Here is a 27,362-nt window from a genome sequence, read left to right as displayed (position 1 = left end):
AATAAATCCGCGGTCACACTGGTCGAGGAGTCGCGCAAAAATTGTTCATTGCATTTAGTACGAATTAATTGTAAATAAAATTGAAGAAATATAACAAATAATACTGTTCTGGCGGAGCGCTTTTCTGTTCGGATTGATACGTGGTATTAGCAAACGTGTGGTGTGTTTGTGTGAAAAGAGAGAGAACGTAGCAGGCAGCGCCCTCAACTCAACATTGATTTTTTCACGGCATTGCCGGTGAAGCGTCGCCGTTAATAAGTGTACTTGTATTTGTATCAATAATATGACATAATCGACGTGGGCGGCTTAATTGACACAGTTGAGTGAAGAATACCTAAAAGTGCGGAAAGAGAAGCAAACACGAAACAATTCTTGTGGTCAAAGTGGGGAAACAGGACTCGCGGCGTTGTTGTTTCACATATTCGTCCCAGTACATATGCAGACACAACGCTCTCGCACACACACACACATACATTTGGGCGTAGCAGGATGATACACTTCCAGTCGCTGTGCGGTTGCTTTCCAGAGTTACTTCACTCACTCTCTCTCTCCCCTCACACTGATCGCCCCAACGTCACAATTCTGAAATATTTTTGTTTATTATAAAAAATTATTACAATTTCACCCCGCTCCCTTCTGACAACCAAATTATTTTATTTGGAAACCCTGAACGATTTGACGTTTACTAACACTGACGACCGGACCGGACCGCCTTCCAGGTCGCCTCTCGTTTTTGCGTCTTGTTCTTCGAGTTGTGCGGATGTGTGCGTGGCGTGCCTCTTTTCAGCTTTAAATAACAAAATAAGCAACCTTTAATGTGATCGTGCAGTGTCAAGTGCCGTAGGAAAAGCGCAAAACCAAGAGAAATATATAAATGTCCGTTTAATCAAATGCAATAAATTCATACAATTTTCTCTTCTCCCTTTTATATTAGTCTATGTTTTGTGCATTACGAGAGCGAGCGAGTGTATAAAAAAACGCGTGTGCTCCCATAGTGATTGTATTGACTTGTACTTGTGTGTGTGAGAGAAACAACTGGAGGATCGGCCGACCGACATTTGGAAAAGCAGACGGTGAGTTTCTATAAATTAGAATATCCATTGGATGGGTGAAAATGTGTGCGGTTGTTAAATTACTTGTTCGGAAACTAAATGCAATAAAAGCGAATCTTTACTGTTATGCTGTGATGTTACTGCTGTGATGAGCAGAGGTTATGCCCGGTGACGCCATCTTTTGTACTTCCCTAATAAGTGTTGTTTTTGTTTTTTGGGTTTGGTCAAGCACACGCAACATTCCTAATTGTGTACGTGTATTTGTTTGAATGTGTGTTTTGATGTTATGCTTTGCGTTTAATGTTCTGAAAATTTCTGACGCGGCTTTTTCTCTCTCTCTCTCTCTCCCTTTCGTCTTTTGGGTGGGTGTGAGTAAGTGCCTTTTCACATGATTCATTTCATGCTTTCTTTCTTCCCACTTTCTATGCCCCTGTCGGATTATGAAAATTCGGTTGCATGTCGTCCGGACTTCGGATTTTAGCTGTTGCTTTTATAACTATTTTGTTATCGACACACACACACGCCATCTTTGTTGCAAAATCTTCACGCTCCGAGTGCATGTGTGTGTGTGTGTGTGTGTCTAATGCAGTATGCTTTGCTATCGCGCCGCGACTGTGACCTACATTTTCTCTTTCGCTTTGGCGAAAAATACTCTGCGACCTGCAACAAGTGATAAACAGATTTGTAAATTGTGAAAACTTATTTATTGAAGAACGACGATACGCTACACAGTAGGGTTGCAAGTGTAAGTGTTGCCTCCCAACAGATGTTTTGTTGTGGGATGGGCCGCATGTAACGTTTATTCAGATGCCTGGTAATCTTATCGAAACTTTTGTGTATGTTTTCGGGTTAAATCCGTTATAAAAAAAGTAAAGAAGCTTTCTTGAAGTTGTTTCCATGGCCGGAGTAGAGCCAGGAAAATCGACAAGCCCATGACGTCACTTCACCTGCTCTATCTCGCTTCCTGCATGGTGTGTCCATACTCGTACATAAAAAACTCTCGTATCTCTACATCGAGCTTTGTGTTTGCTGATAAATTGTAGCTACCTTTTGTATCACATGACGTCATTTCGCACACAAAAGACAACCAAATGAAAATGTTCTCTGTTTTGGTTGCTGCCTTTTTGTTTCCAATTCTAAATCGCTCGTACATTCACACGCATACTCACACACGCGTGGACAATGATGTTTATATTTTTGTTTTAATACGGTTTCTCTGCGTCTCTTTACCAATTCCTCTCTGCTCTTATCATTTGTACTGTTCTTTCTTGTCTCATTTTACAATTGCAAATTTACGTGACTCGTTGCCTGGGCATTTATTCGTGCCGCAAACTGCATTCAGTCAAGTGTTTGTCTAAAATCGTTGAGGCATTGTTCCCTATAGTCCACGTTGTTTACCCAAGGAAAAACAGGGAGAGAACGAGAATGATTGCCCACCGTTGATTTGTCTGTTATGTCGTCGGTCGAGTGCAAAATAGCTGGGGAAAGTCAAAACCTCTGTTTATTCTTGTTTCCTCTATATTTACATTCAAATGTACAAACATACATACATACATACAAGTGACAAATTAACGGGCACTGAGAGTGCCTAGGTGTGAGTGAGAAGGTTGTGTTTTTGTGTGTGTGTGAATCGGTGTGGGTGGGAGGAAGTGCATAGTTAAAACTGGAAACAATAGCGGGAGGAACCAAAACCTAACCTAGAAATGTGTTCCAATTAATGACGGAAATACAAAATTGGGAACGTTTTCATATGGATATGTACATACAATATGTGTGTAAACAAAAAAAAAACCTACAAAACCAACGATTCAAAGACTTTCTAACGATTTCGGCGTTCCCCTTACCCTCATCGCATCCAACAATGCAAATGCGTTTGATTGACACTTGAGTAGAATGGTAAGAAAATGGAAAATATGTTGAGGGGAAAGGCAGAAAACGATTTTTGAATCGAAATTGTTTACTCAAGCGTGATATGAAGCTGCCGCTTATCTAATTTCCCACTGACGTCACTTTGTGATTAATTATTTTGGAAATCGTTGGGATTTAACTGCATAATTGTGACGTTCACTGTGATTAATGGAGTCCATCCAGTAGGCTGTGTGGGGAACATTGACTAGGACAGAATGGAGAGGGGCTGAGCGGGGTGAATAGACAAACATACAGACACAGATATAAATAAAAGAGGCGTACGTGCCAAGCTTCAAACAAAATAAAAAAGATGTTGCATTTCTGCTGGGTAAACAACTGCGGCTCATCAATTAAAAAGCAACAACACACATAAAGTCGGTAGAAAGGAGGCACTAAAAGGTACCGAGAGAGAAGCGCAATAACAAATGTACAGTTGCAGAAGCAGCAGCCGGAATAACAGCAACAACAATGAAGAAAAACAGACTGGCGGCCAAAGAAAGTCGAAGTTCCAATTCCCTACATCTCTTCAAATATTGTATCTTTAGGAGTCCAAGAAGAGCATCTGGCAACGACAGAGGGAGCAAAATATGTCAATGAGAGAGCAGTATTTTAGTGTTTTTTTTATGATAATTATTGATGCTGTCTATTGATGCTACTATAGGACTCTCGTTTATGAAGTACTTAAAGCCCGGGCTCCAAAGTGGCAGAATGAGCGACAATGTGGATAATTACACATACACATACACGTAGATTTGTATGTATGTACATATGATGTGTATGTCATGTGCATTTACCTAAAAAGTTGTGTACAGAGAAGCGAGACGTTGGAGATGATGAAGCTGTGTGTCTGCATTTCTTGCCTTTTACATGTTGCTGGTATTTCTTTCTCCTGTCCCGCCGCCGTTGCTGCTGCGCTTGAACTTCAATTGGAAATTGTCTTGAGAGGTTCTCTCTCTTTCTCGCTCGCTCTGTCTGGTCTGTCTCTTACCACTGGAAAGTGATTGAAAGCTGTTATTAAGTGGCTGCTGAACTGCATGCAAATGGATATTTAGGTTATTTTATTCTCTTCTCCTCTTTTTTTGTGTTTCTGTTTGTGGAGGCGTGGGAAAAGCAGTTTTTCATGTTAAATTGCCACAATTTGTCGTAATTACTTTTAATTTGATAGTAAATACTAGGAGATTTAATTTAGTTTAGCTACAGCTTTACGTCCTACCAATTTAGAAAATCCTCTTCCGGTATTCGCAGAAAGACCAGCTAAAACAATGAAGAAATTACCACTTTTCCCCGCTGATTGGCCTTTTCCTTCCTCTTTACCAGAGCCTGCTCCTTCTCTATGCATAACCCACTTAGCCAGTAAAAATGTCAATAAAAATCTCGTTTCTGACCGGCTCTTCTTCATTGTAGAATTGCCTCGACAAGAAGCAACAAAATCAGCCGCGAACAAATGCCATTAAAAATACCCGTCATCGTCATCATCATACTCATATAACAATAGACGGGGAGGCAGCAAGCCAAAGTACTCCGTCCGTGGGCAACAATAAACGCAAACATGTTGCTGCATAAATGAATTCATAATGCAAAAAACGAAAAATGAGGAGAAACAGAGGAGAAAAAGTGTATTGTGAAGCACACGAAAGGCGGCTTACATAATCTTTTATATCTTCTACTCCTCTCGATCGGCTCTACCATACCATTTGAGGTTGGGCGATTGCTGGGGGGAATGGGAATGCCTCGACCGCAACAGCATTTAGCCAGGCTCCAAATCAGATTGTTGATTAACACCCCAGAGAAGGTTGGACTGGCAATCTTTCGTGTCTGCATCTTCACGCATAAGCATTTCAGTGCCCATTTCGTGTTGTTTTGTGCTCCATTGAGCAATGCAGTTATTAAATTGTGCGTAAAAAGCGAAAATGCGAAACGCTCGTAAGTTATTACAATTTTGATAGTCGTGGTGAGGACTTTACAGTTTCACCCCAAAGATGAATTTAAATGGCATTATTACATATTCAAATTTTTTTATAATATTTACTGACTGCATCAAATTGAGATTTTCTCAATATATTGGTGCTGGTGGAAAGTGTACGAATTCATGGAAGACATGCAAATCGTTCCAGCTGATAAAAGTACCTCGCAGAGCGCATATGAGTGTGTGTGCGTTCGCACTGGGATTGCGAAAAATTACGGTGCTGTTAGTTTGCCCCAACGCGATCATACAACCTCTCCCTCAATAATTCAATTATTTTGTTGTAGACTGGGGAGAGTCGTCGTCGTCTCGCTCTCTATGTCTCTCTCTGAGTGTGTGGGTAAACAGCAGTATAAAATAACGAGTAGTATAGAAATATGTTAACCCGCGCTAACTAAATATATTGGCATGACATCATCGTACAGCGACGTCGTCGCAGCAGCATCTCTCAATGAATTTCAGTTTTTGCATGACGCTGAGCAATGAGCAGTGTCTGTATGTTTCTCTCTATTCTTGGATACACAACTTGTAGTAATTAAACGTTTCCCCCCAATTTCAACATTTACTAATCAAAGTAATTTATTGTTTTATTTTATTTGCAGGCACATCTATTGATAAGAACGAGAGCAATCATTTACATTTTGAGGTGAGTTTTTGGTATTTTGGATAAACGACATGTCAGGCCATGTCATATTCCTCTCATTTCTTGGTTATATTGTGGTAAATACACACATGTGGGTTTCCTTATTTTGCTATCTCTCTGTCACAGTCGCTTTGGAAAACTAATTGAAAGCTAATCGTTACCTTTCGGAGGCAACAAATAAGAGAGCTAAACGATGAAATTTGGAAATTTAGTACAACTCTACATCTTGACTAGAGGGTATCTGGTCGAATCATTTCCCCCGTTTTGCGAAAAATTGCCGGAACAATATTTTCTTGTATTCTCAAATGTCTCCTTGAATCTCTTTTACATGACGCCACGCATTACTTCACCTCTAATTCAATTAAGATTGACCTTTGTTTTTGTGGGGTTTTTGCTCTTCTTGTTTTTTACTTTCTATGTACATATACATATTTTACATTTGCTCGCACCAGTCTGATCTCTCTGTCCCCATGTCTGCCTCAGAACTTGTGATCTGCTTCAGTTGAAATTGAATTAAAAGCCACTTGAGCGTTGAGTCTGCTTTTTATTCGGATACGTCATACATATGAACATAAATATGTACCACAAACGTGTATACATATGTACATATGTATGTACATACAAATGTAAATATGTACCTATGTACATATGTACATGCATAAATCTTGTTAAATAGTGCAAAAATTCAGATTTACCCCTTAATGCCTTCGGCCATGGTACACTGGTTTTTTTTCACAATCTTTATAATGAGAAATCAAGAGCTAAAAGGGGCTGGCAATGTTTTCGGGTCGAAATTGTATAAGGTCATTCATTACCTCATAAAGAAAACTACCACACAAAGGCAAACTCTCATTTCTTATCGCGCTATTTGCTAAGTAAAATTGGGTAAATTGGGAAAATTTTAAACCTAAAAGAAAATGCATTGTTCTTTGTAGGATTTTTTGTTTTTGCCTCTATTCCTCTTGTTCCACAACCCTTTATCAAAACTCAACTGGACTTGAGGCTCTATTAAAATCCTATTAAATGCTGCAAATATGTGCATCAAGATTGAGCTACTGCCGTTGAGGACTTGCGGTGGCTTTCCATTGATTGTGTTCTATGTACAAAAATATATGCTACAAAAACAATTGTAAACACGCATCAGGCTTTGAAATTTCGATTGCCACATTTCCTGCTCGCGTGTTCGGGTCAATGACCCATAACCTCCCACCTCCAACCCCCCAGATTGGGCAACAGAACAAGGACACCCATCGAAAGTCCGCAGCTCACCCTCTTGGGCAGTGGAGCGAGGCGGTAGCTGGTGTCCTTTGGAAATACCTGTGTGGGACACGCCTATCATTTTATTAGATTTACCTTGTTGGTTTTATTTTTTCGCCGGCAATTTCAATGTTGTCGTCGGCGTCGCCTTGCCGTTGCCATGCAATTTTGAATAAGCGGAGCCGGCTTAATGACAGAACTATGGCGCCAGAAATGATTGGGGATGGGAATGTTTGTTCCACGCGCCTCGTAAAAATATCCTGGAATTGGGATGGGATTGGGGGGTTGGGTTCGTTGGGGTTGCTGCTGTTGCCGGGTCTGTTGTGTTGTGCTTCTGTTTGCGTTTTGAGTTAATGACAGGAAATGACGTCATGTGTCGTTCTGAGGGGATGAAATTTTATTTGGCTTGTCTTTAAGTGCCACAGGGAGGGAAAGTGGGTGTGGGTGCCACAATGTCCTGAATGATGTCATAGTCTACAATTATGATTACTTCACGTCTGACTAGATTATAAAGAAAAAACCCGACGGCGAAAGGTAAACTCTGGGAGATACTTTGCATATTTAAAAAATTGAAATTGATTGATTTTCTATGCAATAAAAACCTCTTAATTGTTCCCCTTCCCCACCGCACATCGGCGAATCTCAACATACATATGTGCAGATTTCAAGTTTATTTGGCAATCTTACAAACCAAACCAAATTTATGTGTATCCAAAATACAATAAATTGGGCAACAGTTTTGGCCAACTTCCAAGTGAGTCAAAGACACACATCGCCAGCCCCTCGTATCCCATTCAACAAAAGGCTTAAATCAAGGGCAAACTTTAGGAAAATAAAATATTCAGATGAACTACTAAATACTCTTCCTTGGTAAATTGTCCACTGTCATCACATACATATGTATGTATGTAACAATCGTAAATTATCTTTACTTTTGAGTTTAGCGTACATTGCATTTTAATATTTGTATAGAGACAAGATTAGTTTTCCTCTTTAGTGCCTTTCAAGGGCATTAAAATCGAGCGCGAAATCATTTTTCTTTCGTTTTGGCGATTCACTTTCTTCTGTGTCTGTCGCCTTCCGTTCATTCCTCTTTCGGACCCTTGCTGCACCGCCGACGCCGCCTGTATTTATGCAATTTTGCACATCTCTTCATAAAGAAGGCGTTGGTTGGCGCCAAGTTGGCTACCGGCATTAAGATTTATGTGCAGATTTTGTAATTCAAGCCACGCGACTCACAGGCGACTTTCGGTGCCGCCAGATACGAGAAGCAAGCAGCAGAAGCGGAAACAGCAACAACGGGTTGTCCAGAACAGACGAGCAAGACCAGACAGAGTGGCAGCTTGTTAGCAAAACAAACAAAATTAGCAGGTGGCAGGGGAGGGAAGGCCAGACGGAAAAGCCTCACGGCTACGGATAGACCAAGACAAGACCGTCGCTGGCTGCTGCTACCTTGTTAAGATATTTCTCACGCACAAGCAATTCCCTGAGAAGAGCTAAAGGCCCAAATTAAGACATTATGACGATACTTGTGTCGAGATTCAAGACAAGCGAGCACGAAACCGACAGCTTGGCACACTCCATATGGAGCAAGCTGTTATAATTAATGCTTTAAAAGTCATTTAGTCACGAAAAAATAAAAACCTTATCTGTAAAAATAAAAAAGATATTTTAAACATGTTTCCGCCCGGGATCGAACCGGGGGCCTTCTGCGTGTTAGGCAGATGTGATAACCGCTACACCACGGAAACAGCTGCGAAATGACCGTCCAATTTCTTATTAGTACAGAAGTGTGTTACGGGGTAGCAAACGGCTTGAAATATTTTGTACTCGTAATTGATTTTGTTTTCAAGCAAAATCCCCAACTTCTTGGTTTTACTTCATAATCTTCCCGAAATACACCAGAGCAGGGCTATACACGGCCCTATCCATTGTGCATAGCAGAAAGCTGAACAGCGTGTGAATGTATACGTGCCGAGCCCTGCACTAGAGTAAAATAAAAATGAGTCTTGTTTAGAGTTTAAGTGGAACTGAAAATAAAAAAGATATACCATCTGTTTCCGCCCGGGATCGAACCGGGGGCCTTCTGCGTGTTAGGCAGATGTGATAACCGCTACACCACGGAAACAGCTGGAAGCCTTGCGACCAAGCAGAAAACAGTTTCTGTGAGAAATATAAATGTATGGAATATGTAGAAAATGCTTATAACGATTCAACTAAATTCTCAGTTACTGCGAAACCTTATAATACCTATTTCAAGCGGGAGAAAGGTCAAAATCAGACGGTTTTTCAAAATTATTTTACCACTATAATACACCTCATGACGACCTCTGTAACTAGTGCTAAGGTCGATTTTTGGGCAATAAGGTGCTTTGTAGAGTAGAAAGTAATAGGGATTGACACTAATTTCTTGTGACTAAAACACATGTAGCCTTAGAGGACGTGGACGCGATAAATTCACCTTAGAGACGTTAATTCGGTTTCTGAAGGTTTTTTTTCCTAAGCTATTTGTTCTTTAAAATCGACATCAATCGACCTACAGATCCACTCTGAAACGAATGTTGCAACAAATTAAACGGGATACGTAGGAAAAATATTTTATAGACCTTAGTTTGTCCATGGTTACCAGTACAATTAGAATAAAACCGTTTTAAAAGAAGATACCGAAATAAATGGTTTATTTTATTTATTTATTCAAAAATAATAATTCATCTGTTTCCGCCCGGGATCGAACCGGGGGCCTTCTGCGTGTTAGGCAGATGTGATAACCGCTACACCACGGAAACAGCTGTTCATTGACCGTCCAAATTCTGATTAGTACTCAAGCGGGTTACGGGGGTAGCAGGGTCTACAACAGTTTTAAATATATACATATTATTATTGGACTAGTAGCATATGTAAATTTGTTCGAATAGTTTCTAAAGGCTATAGAAACCTTAACTTGATAGTTTCACTCGTTCCATAAATGTTTCAAAAGTCCCTATGGTACAATAGATCCATCTAAGGTTTAAATCAGGGCTCGGGCATACATTCACGAGCCGTTTTTGTTTGTGTGCGAAGACTGTGCAAAATGGAACATTGCAATGCAGTGGTAGGAATCACTGCAACACACAACCTTTACAGAATTGAAAGGGCCGTGCTGGGCCCTGCTTTAAATAAAACTCTTTAAATTAAATTTCTGATAAAACTAAACTTGAACGTACAAAAAAGTACCAAAAAGATATTCCATCTGTTTCCGCCCGGGATCGAACCGGGGGCCTTCTGCGTGTTAGGCAGATGTGATAACCGCTACACCACGGAAACAGCTGGAGTGCGGCGACCGAGCACGAAACAGTTTCTGTAGGCCATAGTTATTTATAGTAAATGATGAAGAAAAGGATTATTTATAAAGATTAAATTCAATTATAAATTCTTGTGATACCTTAGAAATGTGTATAAATAAATTATACATTTTTAAAAAGAGAAAAAATGAATTCCCCTTAACAAAAGAGTAAATTAAACGTTTCCATTAAAAAAATAATTCATTCCGTCGTGTCGTCCCAACGTCCATTTTTTTCTATACTACATTAACATTAAAAACATGTTCGTACTGGATGTGCATATTGATTTCATAAAAATAAAAGCAAAAGAATGCAAAAAATTATACTTTCACCGCAGCCGGTAGGATTCGAACCTACGCTCCCAGAGGGAATCTGATTTCGAGTCAGACGCCTTAACCACTCGGCCACGACTGCTTGTGGAAGTTTAATGTCCGAAGCCCAATATACCGGAGATGACACCAGCGCTCTGGGGTTGGTTGTGTGGCGAAATGCCACGATTTCAGGCAATTTGTTTTTTGCATAAGAAAATCGTAAATACGAACACGTTTCCAGTCATTGTAGTTTACTTGCTTTCAATATATTGGAATGCTTGGGCACAAATAACAACTTCCACAAACTAGAGCAGTATAAATGAATGAAGGCATGAAAAGTAATGATTTATTGCACTTTTTCTCTTTCTTTGTGATCATTTTAATGTCGCCGCCATATGGGTTCTTTTTTTGTAAATGTCTGTCTGGGTGAAATGAAATGATTTTTTAGACGACATCAGCATCTCTGGCGGTGTCCCACTGGCTGACTGAGTGAGCGACTTGTTGCATTATTAAAACCGAATGAATTCATTTGCTGTGTGACCTTATGGGCACTCTGTGGCATATCACACTTGAGACGATGGGACAGCTCCAGTACCAGCAACTCCCCTCTCAGCTGTCTGTAGTGTGCTCGGCGGAGTGGAGGAGATTACGTAAGATTTGATTTCTTATTCTTTGGTTGCGCGATAATTGAATACTTGGGAAATTTAATTAACGCCATCGTATACGAGTATATGTATTTATTGTACATGCTTTGTATGTGTGAAAATGATGTACGATCATTGAGGGGTGTTCAGTTCTTTGGGTCAAGATGGTTGCCAAGATGTTTGCTGTTTCTGCTTTAATATTATTTTCTATCGTAATGTTTGTCTGCATGTTTCTGCTTCTCGCTCTCGCTCTCTCCATTGCTACTCTCAACATTCTTGAGTTGTCATTTTTGGGGCACACTGGCACACGACGCTACCCATTGAAAGACATGGGTGTGTCCGCGTCGACGTTGTCGTCGTCGTCGCCAAACAAGTGTGATGTAATTGCATAATGTCAACAAGAGTCAGGCGGCGGCAAATAAACAGGGCAGGCCAGTCCAGGCCAGGCCGGCGGCGGGAGTTCGCGTCATTGGTGGCGTCGCTGTGGCGTTAGCGGCTCCTAAATTTAATTGTTTTCTTCCGCACAAAAAGGTCAGAAAGCGAGGAAGAGCAGAAGTAGAATGATAAAGTAGTGTAGCTGGTCCAGCTGGTGTGCAGCATTGACAAAGTTCAATAAACTAAAATGTTTTGTATCATTGTGTACACATTGGGATTTACCAAATCTATTAGTTGATCCATTGACACTGTTGACTATATTGGCAAACCAGTGTTGCCTTATCTCAGTTGAAACAAAAAAAATTAGAGAAAAGTTTAAAGCCATCCTTCTCTCCCTCTCTTTTCGTTCTTCAATACATTGAGTTCAGCCAAGTCTCTGCCTACGCAGAATTGTAACTCTTTTTGATAGGCCACTCTGTTGGGAGGATGAGTTGATGATCTGCCCACGCAGAAATTGTGGATTCTTGTTGGGGATCTTAGTCCATACGCCTACGAAATCTCTGGCTCGGGAAGAGTGCACTTAAAAAGCGTTTATTCAGCATTATTCCGTGTGATTGAAACAAAAAAAACTTCTTAAAGCACCCACGCACTTAGGCCCGTAAGGCGAAAGGGTAGAGAGCAAGGTAAAGCAAAGTTCAATTACCTTAGAATTTCGATAATTCTGTAAGAATTGGTTGTTGGTGGATAACATGTCATCATGTGCAAAAACACTCTTGTGAATGCAATTGTTTTCCATTTTCCATAAAAAAGGGGAACAAAAAAAGCTTCCCTCGGTAATAGCACTTGGAAAGGCATGGCATGGGCTCTTCCTCTCTAAATTGGCTTATTTATGTAGAAATTGGTGGGAGGCATGGGAGGGAATTGGGTCAGCATAATTCATATTACTCGTAATTATTGCCTGCCTTTGTTGTGCTGTGCCAACGTGTGTCCGTACTAGAGCAACGGATTCCCATTTGTTTTCTCAGCCGCTCTCTGCTGATGATGACATTTTCTGGTTAGTTTTTTGTTTGTTGCATTTGTTTATACGAGTACATATCCCCCTGGGGCACCAATACACCAGCAACAGGGTGCGAATTGAAGGTTAATACTCTACTCGTAGAACCTAGAATACAATCCGAAGAACCACGCCTATGAAATAAAGAGCAAAGCATTTTTTCTCTGTCTTGTGTTTATTTATTTTTGATGTCTCTCCTCTCTTTGCTCGGGTTTGCTGGCTGCTTTCCTTAGTTTGATTTTCGAGGCATTTATTTGAAATTCGTAAGAAGCAAAATTGATCTTAAAATAGTTTTTTCTGTGTGTTGTGTGTGTTCTTTCTGCTTTGCTTTTGCCTCTGGGTTGTCACGCTGGGTCTTCGCACGTGGGCAGGAAGGAAAGTGTGTGGTGGATTTTTCAATAGATATTCCCCCATGTTTGTGTAGTGTCAGTCTGGGAAGTAAATGTTCTGATTTTCTTTTTAGCCAAAATTAGAAATTAAATAAAGTCAAATATGCGGCACAGCTCCCTCCTTGGTGCCATCCCTCTCTCTCTTGCACAGTTTCCCAAAACATTTTATGCCATTCACAGGGAACGCAAGCAGCGTGCGCTCTCTCACTTAAATGTTGGGTGGTGTGGTTGTGTTTGCCCGCTCTCTCTTTCGCTCTCTCTGTTGCCACCCCCTTTTTTTCCATTTCGCATGTGTGTGTGTACATAACGGGAGCAGTGCAGAACCGTTGCTCTGCCGTTTTTAAGGTCAGTTGAAAATTTTCCAGCTGAGCGTAAAGTAAGCCTTAAAAATTGTGAAGGAAAAAAAAAGTCTAATATAAATTTGAATTTGACGCTTCCCTTGCAGCATTTAAACTGAAAACTAGAGGAAAATAAAAGGAAGGAAGCAAACATGACCGAAGTCGAGCAACCGCCACAGAATGGCATAGACCCAACCGCCGGCGATCACGACGAGGACAGGGCGCGTCCCGCGGACATTGAACAGGTAAGTGCTGCTGATGCATCATCACCTCACTTTCATCCTCACACTGGGCCACTCTTCCACAGGATATGCGCGAAATGGAGCGTCGCAAACGCGTCGAGGCCATCATGGGCTCGAGGCTGTTCCGCGAGGAATTGGAACGCATCGTCGATTCGGCCCGTGAGGGTAATGGCGGGGCCAGCGGAATACTGCAGCAGCTGTCGGACATTGTGGGCGTGCCGGTGAGCCGAGTGGGCAGTGTTTTCAAGAGCAGCAGCTGCATGGTGCCTATCAACGACATACGCGGCGTGGAATCCATGGGCTATGCCAAGGGCGAGAAAATTCTCCGCTGCAAACTGGCTGCAACATTCCGTCTGCTGGATTTGTACGGCTGGACACAGGGTCTGGGGGCACAGATCACCGCACGCCTAAAGGTTGACCAGGAGTACTTCTTGGTTAATCCGTACGGCCTGCTCTACCATGAAGTCACTGCCTCGGCGCTAAACAAGGTGGATATGCAGGGTCAGATTGTGGAGCAGGGCACCACTAACTTTGGCGTAAACAAGAGCCGTAAGTCGAACAACCACAACCCACCCGTTGCAATTAAAATGCAGAAATGTTTACCAGTTACCATTTTTCACTTTACAGACTTTGTTCTTCACTCGGTGGTACATGCTGCACGTCCCGACATTCGATGCGCCATCTACGTTGGCTGCAGTCCGGTTGTGGCCATTTCTTCGCTGAAGACCGGCCTGCTGCCGCTCACCAGGGATGCCTGTGTGTTGGGCGAGATCACCACGCACGCGTACACGGGTCTGCTCGATGAGGAGGAGCGCAATCGCCTTGTCCGCAGCCTGGGGCCGAACTCTAAGGTCATACTGTTGGCCAATCACGGCGCCCTTTGTTGCGGCGAGACCATCGAAGAGGCTTTCTTTGCCGCGTGCCACATTGTGCAGGCGTGCGAGACACAGCTGAAGCTGCTGCCAGTAGGTGTGGACAACTTGGTATTGATTCCGGAGGAGACGCGCAAGATAATCTACGATCAGTCACGCCGGCCCCCAGAGGACTTGGAGAAGAAGTTTGCCGCCGTCACGGCTGCCGAGGATGGAGGTGCCACTGCCAAGGAGCCTGCTGTCGCCGAACAGGCTGCACCCACTCCCAAAATAGGCAGCCCGCCCAAGTGGCGTGTTGGGGGAGCCGATTTCGAGGCCCTTATGCGCATGCTAGACAATGCTGGCTATCGCACAGGCTACATCTACCGCCATCCCCTGATTAAATCGGATCCCCCCAAGCCCAAGAACGACGTGGAGCTGCCACCGGCCGTGTCTTCTCTGGGTTATCTGCTCGAAGAGGAGGAGCTCTTTAGACAGGGGTAAGAAAAATTCGAAGGCCATGGCTAAGGCTGATTCTAATAGTTCATTACCAATTGCAGCATCTGGAAGAAGGGAGATCTGCGCAAAGGAGGCGACCGCAGTCGCTGGCTAAACTCACCGAATGTGTATCAGAAGGTCGAAGTCCTGGAGACTGGCACCCCAGATCCCAAGAAAATCACAAAGGTAGAGATCATAACTTTTGAAGATAAACACCAGACCACGACCACGTCCACACAGCATCGGAATGTTGCTAGCCTTAAGGAGATTGAAGGGAATTAGTTGACCGCCAACCCACCCCCCGAAATCCCACACTACCCAGACATTCCACTTTCTTCTGCTCCTTTTATGATTTTCCTTTTAGTTAGCTTCAGTTGAGCTTCGACTTTGCTACTAAACCGCGAATATATTCACGCATAAAATTTCTGCCTAGCCACTAAGTAAATCAAAGTAATCGTCTAAAATATTAGTATATGAACACTATATATTTATATACAAGTCTATATAGTCTTATGTATTTAGAAAATAGAGTTCTAAATCGTGCCCTTAACACAAGATATTTTACCAGCTTTGCCAGCATACGAATTCTGTAATTTGTGCATTAAATTACCCAAATAAATATTAAACTTAAAACCGAAAATAACTCTTGCATAGATGGATGATTTTGTGCCGCCTCCTTTAGGGGGTTTCCTCTGCTGTCTGTCTCTCTGCTTTTCTTCCACTTTAACGATAACGAATACTCTGTAAAACAATGCAAAGAAAGAGAAAGAAAGAAAATTTGTTTTAAGTATTTAATCATTCAAATACAAAACATTTCATTTTATTCATTTCTAAAACATTTTCACTTCACTTTCCAGTTTATTTGTTAAACCATTATTTTCTTCATATTAATGTTTAAACAAAGTTTTTCTTTGCATGTTTTATAGTTAAGACTCCTTTGAATTTAACCTTTTTTTAAATTTATTATTTTGAATATGTACGCATTTTGGTTCTCATTTATTCTCAAGGCACAAAATCATTTCCTATTGTTATTTTTGTTATTTTAAGAACCTTTTCGATAATACTATACTTAAAAAAAAGGCTTGCAAATGAATGCTCAAAAAATATATTGAATTTAAAACTAAGACGAAAAGAAAAATATGTACACCTGATTAGCCAATAATCTTTAGGAGTGGATAAAAAATCACTTCTTTAACGACGAGTCCTTTAGTCGATCCCTCTGATATGTACATAAATATTTTAGATTTAAGTATGTCGGCCCCTAAACTAAACAAATTTCTTTCTCTTTCTTTTCTACTTGCATTGTCCCATTCGTGTCCCCACCACCAAAAAATTGTGTGTGTCTGTTAAATTCAAAACTATAACTTCAAAGTGGGTTGCTGAGGGCTCACCCACCCATTCGACGCCCGTGAGGATCGAAGATCCCCTGCAGTTTGTGCCATGTGGAACGAATACCAAGGAGTTTAAGCGCGTGCAACAGCAAGTCAGTATTAAATCATTTAGTTGACCCAATTCCCTTTTAGATCGCACACTAAATATGAGATATAATTGTGTTGTCACACAAAATAGATCAAGGATAACCGACGTGCAGATAAAATCTCAGCTGGACCACAGTCTCACATACTGGAGGGAGTGACCTGGGACGAAGCGAACCGCATCAAAGATGCCACTGTCTCGCAGGCCGGTGATCATGTGGTGCTAATGGGAGCCGCCTCCAAGGGCATCATTCAGCGCGGCTTCCAGCACAATGCGACTGTCTACAAGGCGCCCTATGCAAAGAATCCCTTCGACAATGTGACCGACGATGAACTGAATGAGTACAAGCGGACGGTTGAGCGCAAGAAGAAGAGCATTCACGGGGAATGTAAGTGTTCATCAAAGCTTATCTCAAAATATATCTCATATAATTAATTTAAATATTTAACTAATTTCCAGATACCGATACGGACTTTTCCGAATCAGAGGCTCTTAATTCGATGCAGGCAGCGGGAGCTTTAGCTCATGCAAAACATGCACAGAGCGAACCCGAGACGGGTATGCCACGGCAAAAATCATTTACCTTTAAACAATTTGTATTAATATAACAAATCCATTTTAGAACACCAAATCATACAGATTCAAACGCAACAGGCGCCCATTCCCAGCCAAGCGGAAGTTGTTTTAAGCGATGGTAAGTCCATCCATATTCTCTGCTCTACCCTTAATGTTTTGATATGAGTTCAGAAACTCGTAGTATGATTTACAATACCAAACACATTCAAATCATGCTCAGAGTTATGTCTTTGATTAGACATTATGTGAACAAAATTTCAATTTCCAACTTGTATGTTTTTCAATGTGTTAAGTCCTCATGTCTTTCCTTGCTATCCCATGATATTCTTTTGGATGCATTTGCTTTATGTTTGTATCAGTTATTTTACGTTTTTAAGTTACTTTTAATTGGGCACAGTTTCTGATCTGCAAGATCACAAAGCAATGATATATACTTTTTATAAATCTAACTTAGTTATGTTATGTTTCGTTATTATTTTATGGATCTACTAATTTAAGGCATTTATTACATTTATATACTTATATTTGAATATTAGACTTCTAACCTTTGATCTTACCTGTTTTTTCTTATGCTATTTCCCCCCCTTTATTTTAATTTTTGTTTGCGTAAACACACCTACACACGGCTATAAATGAATTTCAAAATAATACAAACAACTCTAAAAGTTAACAAAAAAGTTCTCGTTGCACTTGATACAGTCTCGACTTCCTTTCTTTGAGAAGAGTAACCAATCAATGGCAAATTTTTAGATACTTTACACTACTAATCTACTCTGATGTACTGTACTCCTCTAACGCTGCAGTTTCAAAGCTCCTACGAACGGTCCTCAAACTGTTTTAGTTGTTAGAGGTAGTATCACACTGTTTCCGTTCTAGCCCGTATATATTTATACATAATACTTGTTCGTACTACTCGTGTTACTTCTATGTGTTATGTACATATTTATTTGCTATATGTAATACTTTGAATACTTTTTAATGCCAAGGAGCAAGCAACTGTTGTACTCCGTGTATTAAATGATTATTATTTTCAACGATCAACCGCAAATCCCAGTACAACTACGACTCCAAAAAATATAGTACAAGTTAAACGCAATGCTGTAGATCCGATCTGCGGTAAATAGGAATCCAACAAAAACAACAACAAAAACCACCCTTCGAAGAGAATCATGCACACCCAATGTATGTTGCTCAATTTCAATTCTCGAGCATTTCATTTTGTAAAAACACGAGTCACGTCAAGAGTTTAGCACAAAATTGTCCTCTTCATGTAGAAGTGACGTGTCCACGTCAGGGAGCCATGTAGGACATCACCCGCGGCCGTAAATAAGTTCGTTGTATAATTTAAAAAATTATATTGATTTACTCTTAAATAATTTGGCGACTAATGAAAACAAATTAAAATGAGTTTCAAAATGTGTTTGGGATCACACAAATGCACAAAAATAATAGAGTATAAAGAACAAACCAGATACCAACATCAAGAACAACACCAGCCACGAAGCTATCAACAGAACAGAAAAACTTGTACTTCTACTACCACTACATACTACCTTTTCTACTACCACCACCACTACCACTTCTACTACTACTCGTTCTGCTGCTGCTGCGCTCTATACAAATAGTGTAATCAAAGTTAGCTTAACAAAACAGCTAAAACATTTTTGTGCTAGAGGTGAGTGGAGCCCCGAGAGGTTTTAGTGTGTAGAAATCGACGAAAAACGAGCAGATTTACTCGTAGCATTATAGTTTATAGACAAACAAATCGAAACATTCGCATAACATTGCATTTATACATCTGCACACTAAATTCCATTCAACATTCGAAATGATATGCCTGCCTACTCCAGCAGGCTTTGCACTCCGAATTTTCTGTTCTTATTTTATGTTGGAGAGCGCTCAGTTTATACCATACTTTTCAATCAGCCAATCATTATAATGGCAAACTTAGAGCTAGGCTCATTCTACATTCGAACTTCCTCAGCGGAGCAGCAGCATTATCCAACGAATTCTTTGGCAGTAGTCCTGCCATTTCGCAGCTGTGTTTCTGTTGATTGCTTTCTTAGTTGCCTTTTAGTCGATACTAATGCACATCTATCAAGTATTCAGCATGCTTGCTTAATCAATACTAAACCTATACACTTTTCAGCTTTCACTCTACACTAAGTCTTTGCTAAATTTAAGGCATTTCATTACGTCTGTTTTACAATTATTTAAAGGTTCTAAACGCCGTTTTTTGTGCCATGCCATTTAATTGTATTATTTGATTTCTCAATACTGTTTTAGCCACACTTAGTTTTATAAATGGCGAACGCTCTCATACAGCAACAAATCGCAAGCCGCCAACAGGCCGAGGTAACGAAAAATTCCCTCCAAAAAATAAAATTAAATAGTTTTCCTTCAATGTACTCAGGCTATACGCCACATAAAGCCCATGTGTATATATACATATATATATAATCCAAAACTAATTCCCAAATTATACTCTTTAAGTGGTGTATTTTTTAATGCAAATTTAACCATTCTATACACTCGTATATAATCCAGCAAAATATCCACCAAAAGCACCAGAACTAAACCCTAGCTGTAGTCTCCTTCCCAGCAATTCAGTTCATACGGTTAGGTGATAGAATATCATTCGACATTTTCGGTTTGGTGCAAGGAATCATCAGTACCCCTTCGGAATGGGTTAGGAATATTTATTATTTGTACTCAAGTTTCAGCCTAGGTACAGCAGTTACGGATACACTCTTATACATCCAAGTATTCAAATACGTATCGAACTCTATATATGTATGTATGTACCCCTCTCGTATGTATTCATTGAGTCCCGGGTTCTGTCTGGGACTCCTCCTCGTTAAGTATTTCGCCATAAATACTAATTGTACCACACCTCTTTGGCTCTTATCTCCATATTTTCGTCTTGCATTGTGAAGGTTTGCAAGTCCATGAGAAGTCGTCCATGGGTGAGGAGACACCCCAAAGTGCAGATGCGAACAACAACGAGCATGAGGTGGACAAGGAGAATCACCAACTTCCGAATAGAAGCGTTTCCTCGAATAGCAAGTGTCGTCGCGATCTATTCCCAGCCACAAAAAGCGATCCTCCTGCGATTGAATTAGATATGGGGTCGGTTTCTGGGTCTGGGACTTGGTCTAGGCTTGGCGACTTGGCCCAGCACTTGGTTCCTGCCCAGCAGGGGCAGGACCAGCTTTATTCCTATGTCTATGCGGCAGCAGCTGCCGCCTCCTTGGCGCAATGCACTCAGCCGGAGATTTGCTCGGCCCTGCTGAGGACCCTTCATGCCGAGCAATTGGTAAATCTGGCAACCTGCTATCGCTGTTCGAATGGCACTCCCAGTACGGGAACCGGCACGGGAACGAGCACAGGTTCGAACAACACCGCCCGGCGCCAACTTGAGCCGGTCCACGGCAACCTGAATCCCCCACCGTACCGCACTCTCTCGCATTTTGGATTTCAGTCGCCCCGGCAGATACCGGTCCAGTGTCACAAGCACCTGCCCAGCCAGCGTGACGGTTTCGCAGCGCTGGGCTACCGGCCCATGCAGCGCGCCATCAGCTACGAGGAAATCTTCGCTAGTCCCCGCTACGAGCAGCTCTGTCAGCCCTGCATCGACCAGCTGCTGCGCCTCAAGCCGGAACTGCAGCGCCTCCGTGCACCCACCATTTCCTGCTGCGAGGAAGAGCTGGTTAGCTTGGCCAGCAGCTCTATCACGCCCAAGCAGCGAAGGCTGGCACCACTGCCCGAGATCCCGCAGCAAGATGCTAGCACGCAGACTCTGCTCCAGTCCCCCCCACACTTTCTAAGCGAAATCGAACGCTTCAACTTCTCCGAGGAGTCAACGAATGTAGGATTTACGCAGGGTGTGGCTACCATCACTAGTGAGTTTAGTTTCCCAGGGATGGAGGGCAGTCCGGCCGCCAGTGCGACGAGTGCACCGCCAGCCAGAGTGTATCCCGCAAAGGAGCCCGGAACGGCAACGGAAACTAACATAACGGAGGTGTGGAATTTTGGTAACTGGCAGGAGTCGGCAGAGCAGAATCCAACGGTTGCTACTGATGGGCAGGTGAAGTCTCGCCAACAGCCGCTCACCGAGCGTCGGATTACGCTGGAGATCACGCAGCACTTCGAGCAACCTGAAGAGGAGCAAGAACAGGAGCACGAACAAGAGCAGGAGCAGGGCCGCCAGCTAATGACACGCGATGAGCGGCGGCGCCGCAAGTCTGAATTCCAAGAGCTCTGGCAGGATCACGTCCAGTACTTTGGAGACAAGGAGAAGGTGCAACAGAAGCCGCCGTCTAAATCAGAGAACCCCCTGAAAATGAGCCTGGATGAGGAGGAGGTAAGGGCTTTGCGTGCGAACGGCTGGCCAGGCCATGAGGGGCAACCAGAGGCTGAAGAGAATGAAGCCGCGATCGCTGAAGTCGATATGTCACTCCTTTCCCCCACGCTGATCGACAGGGATCCTCCCAATACGGCCGATGAACTGCCACAGATCCTGCAAGATTGCGAGGAGAGCCTCAGCCTGGCTGTAGAAAACTTGCAGAAACTGGTGGCAACTACCCAAAATCTGCAATCCCTGCAGGTGGAGGATAATGAAGAGCCAGAAACTGGTGCCCTCTTCCGTTCGATCAGCTTGGAGAACATTCCCAATGCGAACGACTCGGTGTGCCTGGTGGAAATGGTGTCGGAGCTAGGCATGGACCTGAGCGACTCATCAAACCAGTCATCAAACGAGTCCATCAAAAACTTTGAAGAGAAGCATGACGATGAGAAGCCCGTCACACCCGTTCCGAAGGACCCGGAGGAGGCTACGGAAAAGGAGAAGGTCCAGATAGAACGCAACGATGAGAAGGATGTCGATGAAAATGAATTTAAAAATGAGGAGGAGAACGAAATCGAAGGCCTCGCCAGTAGCTTTCAATCGGCAGAAGCGACTGAGACAGAGCCCTTCCATGGATCGGAGATCCCTATCAGATACCAAGCGCCACAGGACAGCGAGACCTTCTCACCGCTGGAGCTGGAAATTCTGGAGCGCATCGAAGTGGACAAACTCAGCGAGAGCGAGCCCATTTTTGGCAAAATTGATCACAGCATTCGCAACAAGCTAACGCCCCAGAAGCTGCAGCATCTTGTACGTGAGGAAATATTCCACACCTGCACGCGAGTCTTCACCTGTCCGAGTCCGATCTCACCCAGCACAACCTCTGCCTTGTCAATTCACAACATCACTGCTCCGGGTAGTTACACGGCCCATACGCACCTCGTGACGCGACCCTCTCCTAGATTATCGCAGTCCTTGTCGAATCCCCAGAAGCAGCAGCAGCTGGATGATGATGCTGAGCAGTCGGAGGAGAGGGAAACCCAATGCAGTAACCATCTGAAGCGTACCATTTCCTCCACGACCTTCGTGTGCCGTCGCGGTACCCACAGGAAGCGCAATTTCATCCAGGAGAACATTCGCAATGTCGGCAAGACGAGATCGGTCACAAAGCCCTCCACCAGTTCGATCAAAAAGCCGAGGAATCTCTCCCAGCCCACTAGCACTGCTAGTTTGTCATCCGTGTGCACCTTTGAGATCGGGCAGAAGGACAACGGGTCGCGTCTTTGGGTGTCTGTACCCACGCCACCGCGTGCAGCCGTTACCCAGAAGCGGAATGCTGCCACCAGTCCAAGCGCTAACTGCCATTTGCCACGTAGTCCGTATTCGCCACAAGTCAAGCGACGCAAGCCGGGTCTTTTTCTCACGCCTGTGAGGCGTTGTGCCATGAATCCTGCCCCAAACATTAGTCGGACCTCCTCCGAGACATCACTGAACTACTCGTTGGACCGCTCCCTTTCGAGCAGCACGTTCTGTTTGCCACGAGAGGGAGACCCCGAGGCGGATAATGTTTCCACGACCACATTTGAGGTTGACTACAGTCAGGATCAGGAGCCACCGAATGCCTCCCATCAAAATGTATCTGCAGCAGCAATGGGAGGAGACAGTAGGAATGCCACCACAAGTACAATGTACTACAGTGCCAGTGACAGCACCCAGGATCAGAAATCGGGACGATCGGTCGATAACGGGGGGGAAACATTCTTGACAAGCGATGATGCAACGGAAGATGAGGCCACCAATGATATTTCGGACAATGGAGACGCAGATTCGACCCATGAACAAAGTGTAGAGAAGAGTTCCTCCCAAGTGAAAGAAGCAGATACTGAGACATCTTGCAAGAGCTCTGAGGGAATGCCTTCAATTAAAGTCGAGGCTTCAGTGGATAATGCTCAGACAACTCAAGATACTACGGAAGAAGATTCCTCCTCGCTGGATGGTCAATCAAATATGGAAGACAGCCCTCTGGACGCCGAATCGAATGTTAGTAGCTCTACTTCATTCAAAAGTGTCCTCGAAATGTCCACGCAAAGTGGAGACAGAAACTCTGAACAAACTCCAATGGCAAATCAGTCTGAGGGCTCCGATAAAGGGAGAGACGAAACGAACGGCTTTGGCGACACCTTTACTAAGATAACTTCCGTTGAAGGAGAAAGAGAATCCAGCGTAGTCGAGGGAGAGCTAAGACCGATTGAAGCTGACTCCATGGAGGAATCCATTGAGAATTATCACACGGCTGCTGAGACAATTATCCCAGAATCTGGAAGGGATGACGAAAAACCAGATTCCTCAAAGGAAAGCAACAGTCGCGCCATTGGTGGACTTGGCACTGTCGCCTCTGATGATGAGGATGATGAGAAAGTTGTCCTCTCGACGAGTTGCACTCTACAGGGCATGCAAATCCATGTGTGGGATGAGAAGGAAGCGGATATGATGAGAAATGATGAAGACTACGACAAATGAATCAATGTAACTCAATGGCCAATGGTCGAAACAAAGCCGAGCAAATCCCCCAAATACCTAAATTTCTACTTTTCTGAACTTTCCTTTTATTCACATTTGCTGTGTCCAATCAGTCCGCCAGTCCCATTTCGAATCTGTCAGATATTTTATATTATTGTAGGTCTTTTAGCAGGTCTTTAACTTCCAGCTTTTTGTATGTGCTTGGCTTGAATGGAATTTTGAGTTTTATCGACGTTTATATGCACTTTTCACTTTATATTCTAATCATTTCATTTATACTAACCCACAATTACAATTAATTAAATGTTTGTATGGCAAAAGGTTTGTATTCAAAGAAAATATCAAATAAAGTTTTATGTTGGAATATTTTTTTCCATAATTATTAACATTTAAATGGTTTAAGGTGTAACAATCATCCACAGGTGCATAAGTGTTTGTGTTAAGTCCCGTTGGAGGCTACGTCGTGCAATGTTAAATGCACGATGGAACCCATCGTCATCGTCTGCGTTTTCGTGATTGTTTCGTGCTGTATCCCCTATCCATCCACACCTACCATGCATTTATACTCATACTCATACACATACTCCACCACCCATCCCAACAAACACATGCTCCCTTCCCTGCCGCTTTCTCATTTTCAGAGGTCAGGTCGTACTTGACCCGGAAGTATGCATTTCTTTGGGAACCCAGGCAGTATCTCGATGCCTGCGTCGGAGTCACCCATCGCGTGCAGCAGGTGAATGTCATATACAAAGTAGAAGCCGTCAGCAAGCACTACTATCCCCCACTCAACAACAGTATCGATCCCAATACTACGGCCATGGAGAACAGTGCGACGAGCGTTTGGGTCGATCTGGCCAGCAGTACACCGGTTCGAGGACGCATCGCTACGTCTTCGAATGCCGGCGATGTGGGCACGGCCCCATTTCGGACCATCTCCCACTATGGCTTCAATTGTCCACTGACTAGTGCACCCACCATTATGCTGCATCCGGAACACAAATCCATTTGGCAAACAGTGTCTGAGCAGAGGCAAAAGGTCTTCTCCTTCATTGATCTGGCGACCTTGAGCAAGGAGAAGCGAAAGATGCTCAATGTCCTTACAGCAGCAGCAACGACAACAACAACAACAACATCGATATTGACAGTCGAGGAGCAGCCATTGACGAATTCTTCACCATCCTATGTCTCGGAGAAGCAGATCAGGTTGGAGCCAACGCCCCCCAAGCGGAAGCAGCGGGGCTACAGTGCCACGGCAAGCAGTGGCAGGAGCTTCGATGATTCCATGGACGAGCTCGAGTCGATGTTGGGCTCCATGAATTTGGCCAGCCCCCGGCAGCAGCAATCGCACGATTATAGTCTCTATCGCAGCTACAACTTTCTGCCCAGGGACCATGCCTTGCCAGTGGACACGGATGCGAGTGGGAACGGGGTAGGTCATCGCAATCGTCCTGAGGCAGAGCAGGGCATCTACCAGAACGGCGACGACAGCGGCTTGGGTATGCATCAATCGTCCGGGCGGCGAGAGCGAGCCACCACCAGCAATGGTTCGTCTACGCAGGAGGCCGAGGCCTATACCCCGGGAAAACATGTGAGGCTGACCTTGAGCAGCTCGCCCCTAGCTGGCGCTTCATCTCCGACTCCCACGACCATCGAGGTTATCATCAATGTGTCGCTGCGCAACGCCGAGTGCGTCCAGACGGTGCAGACCCACGAGCAGGAGTTCCGGGCCAAGCTGGAGAGGGTCATCGACGAAGAGATCCACTACATCTCACAGCAGTTGGCCACGCAACAGCGAACGGCTCAGATATTGCAGGAGCAGCCCACCTCAACACGTGCTCCGCTGGCCACGCCCACACCGTCCCAGTTGCTGCAGCGTAGTAATTCTGCTCCGGCCCTGTGCCACGCCTATAGCTATGTGGACATTGTCGAGTCCGACATAAAGGGAAAGACGGTGCCTTCAGCTACCGATGCCGCCTCCGTCTCCGTCTTGTCTCCAGTGGTAACCCCGAGGAGGAAGATCTGGATTGCCATCTCAGCTCGTTGGAGAATGAGTTGCAGCGATTGCTGAATAATGTCATCAAAGCCCACATGCTGCACAACCAGGCATTCATCACGGATTGTCGTGCGCGCTTTTTGCAGCTAGCCGAGGGGCTGGCCTCCGGCGAGATATCACCCATCAAGTCATTTAATAATTACTGAAGCATAATATTTGTGAATTTTAAGTTTTTAAGTTTGATTTTTTGTTTACATTTTGTTGAATTTTTCCCCAAAAATATATCAAAATGTTTACTATGGCCCTTCAATATTTTAAGTTTCATCTTAAGAATTGCTCAAAATTCCCTCAAACGACAAACAATATCGACGAACAGGTAACCTTTTTGCATTTATCATTTATTTTTGTGTTTTGCACATTGCTTGCTGTTGAATTTGTACATTACATTAGTTGTAGATGTCCCGCTGCATGCCCTAGCGTTTGTTCTAACCCTAACCAAGATCCATAAATGTATTAATACACCTCACATCACACCACCAATACCTACATCTAACTCTTGGTCACGACTACTTACATGTTTTAGTTAGATTGAAATTTGTGTTTCGAAGTATGTGTGCGTTTCATAGTGGTGAAGAGAGTATAAAGAAATTATTTAACATCCTGTGTGCGTCCACTGAGTTACATTTGTAGGAACTGCCGCTACTGGGCCTTTGAAAATCCCACTAATCATGTGTGTTTATACTCTGCCTTTCCCCAGGTGAAAACGTGCAAAATGGCGACCACTCGGAGGCACACTTGAGCACCTTCTCCCAGAGCAGTAAAGAGGTAAGCGAGTAGGGATCACAAATGATCGCTGTACTTGGGCTCGTAGTAGGTGATAATGTGAAGACGATATTCTCAATGCAAATTTCTATTACGGTTCCAGGATGTGTCCACGGACGGTTCGCCGAAGAAAGACAAAAAGAAGAAGAAGGGCCTGCGCACACCATCGTTTTTGAAAAAGAAGAAGGAGAAGAAGAAGGCCGAGGCCTAAGCTGATGCAGATCTAAAGCGAGACATTCGTAGCAGCAACAGCAATAGCAATCATTACACCCACCCAACACCACCAGCGGGTAAAGGCGGGGACAAGAACAATGTTTAACCAAGGGCACTAAGAGAATAAACGATATGATGAAACGACGATATATAAACAATAACCAGATCGAAGCAAGCAAGCGCTGTACGAGAGACGAGACGAGACGAAAAGAGCGAAGAGAAGAGGCATAAACCAGCAACAAATGAGCAGCTAAAGTTGATCCATACGCAACTAAAGGAGTAACAGTAACCGAAGGCAGCAGCAGTTCAATTAGCATTCACAGCTATACATACATATATCTTCTAATATAATATAAATCTATTTTATAATTTATACGATTATCGCAGCTCACACAATCTGCAACGCAACCCTTCCCCATAATTTTGTATGATAAAGAGAGAGACTTTATTCAAATTCTCAAAAAATCGCATGCAATACCCGACACCATCCCGACAGGGAAATCTTCTAGATGTATTAGCGCTTAAATATTCATACTACGTAAACACATTACATAGTAATCAAAAATAAC

General features: G+C 43.3%; 1 protein-coding gene and 5 non-coding genes across 15 annotated transcripts; 1 reads left to right on the top strand and 5 right to left on the bottom strand.

The window, feature by feature from the left end:
* LOC117892401 (protein hu-li tai shao) lies at window positions 1–27,362 on the top strand. Of its 10 annotated transcripts, none has more exons than XM_034798624.1 (13): window positions 746–1,073; window positions 5,526–5,569; window positions 13,362–13,499; window positions 13,562–14,045; window positions 14,124–14,847; window positions 14,908–15,031; window positions 16,218–16,328; window positions 16,415–16,709; window positions 16,781–16,879; window positions 16,944–17,015; window positions 19,184–19,252; window positions 26,516–26,583; window positions 26,684–27,362. In XM_034798624.1, the coding sequence occupies exons 3-13, from the start codon at window positions 13,407–13,409 to the stop codon at window positions 26,789–26,791; spliced, it is 2,247 nt and encodes a 748-aa protein (XP_034654515.1). In that variant the 5' UTR covers window positions 746–1,073; window positions 5,526–5,569; window positions 13,362–13,406; the 3' UTR covers window positions 26,792–27,362. The 10 variants fall into 10 exon arrangements, with proteins under 10 accessions (XP_034654509.1, XP_034654510.1, XP_034654508.1 ...); XM_034798623.1 differs by having other exon boundaries at window positions 747–1,073; window positions 26,678–27,362; XM_034798618.1 differs by lacking the exons at window positions 19,184–19,252; window positions 26,516–26,583; window positions 26,684–27,362 and adding exons at window positions 1–70; window positions 19,834–23,777 and having other exon boundaries at window positions 935–1,073.
* Trnav-aac lies at window positions 8,502–8,574 on the bottom strand. Its single transcript has one exon. It is a non-coding gene; the product is annotated as a tRNA-Val (tRNA).
* Window positions 8,879–8,951, bottom strand: Trnav-aac. The gene has a single exon. It is a non-coding gene; the product is annotated as a tRNA-Val (tRNA).
* Trnav-aac lies at window positions 9,537–9,609 on the bottom strand. Its single transcript has one exon. It is a non-coding gene; the product is annotated as a tRNA-Val (tRNA).
* Window positions 10,054–10,126, bottom strand: Trnav-aac. The gene has a single exon. It is a non-coding gene; the product is annotated as a tRNA-Val (tRNA).
* Trnas-cga lies at window positions 10,476–10,557 on the bottom strand. Its single transcript has one exon. It is a non-coding gene; the product is annotated as a tRNA-Ser (tRNA).

This window comes from Drosophila subobscura, chromosome E (assembly GCF_008121235.1).
Source record: "Drosophila subobscura isolate 14011-0131.10 chromosome E, UCBerk_Dsub_1.0, whole genome shotgun sequence".
Lineage (NCBI taxonomy): Eukaryota > Metazoa > Arthropoda > Insecta > Diptera > Drosophilidae > Drosophila > Drosophila subobscura.
Note: the sequence above shows the minus strand (reverse complement) of the source record. Positions and strands in the feature narration are given on the sequence as shown.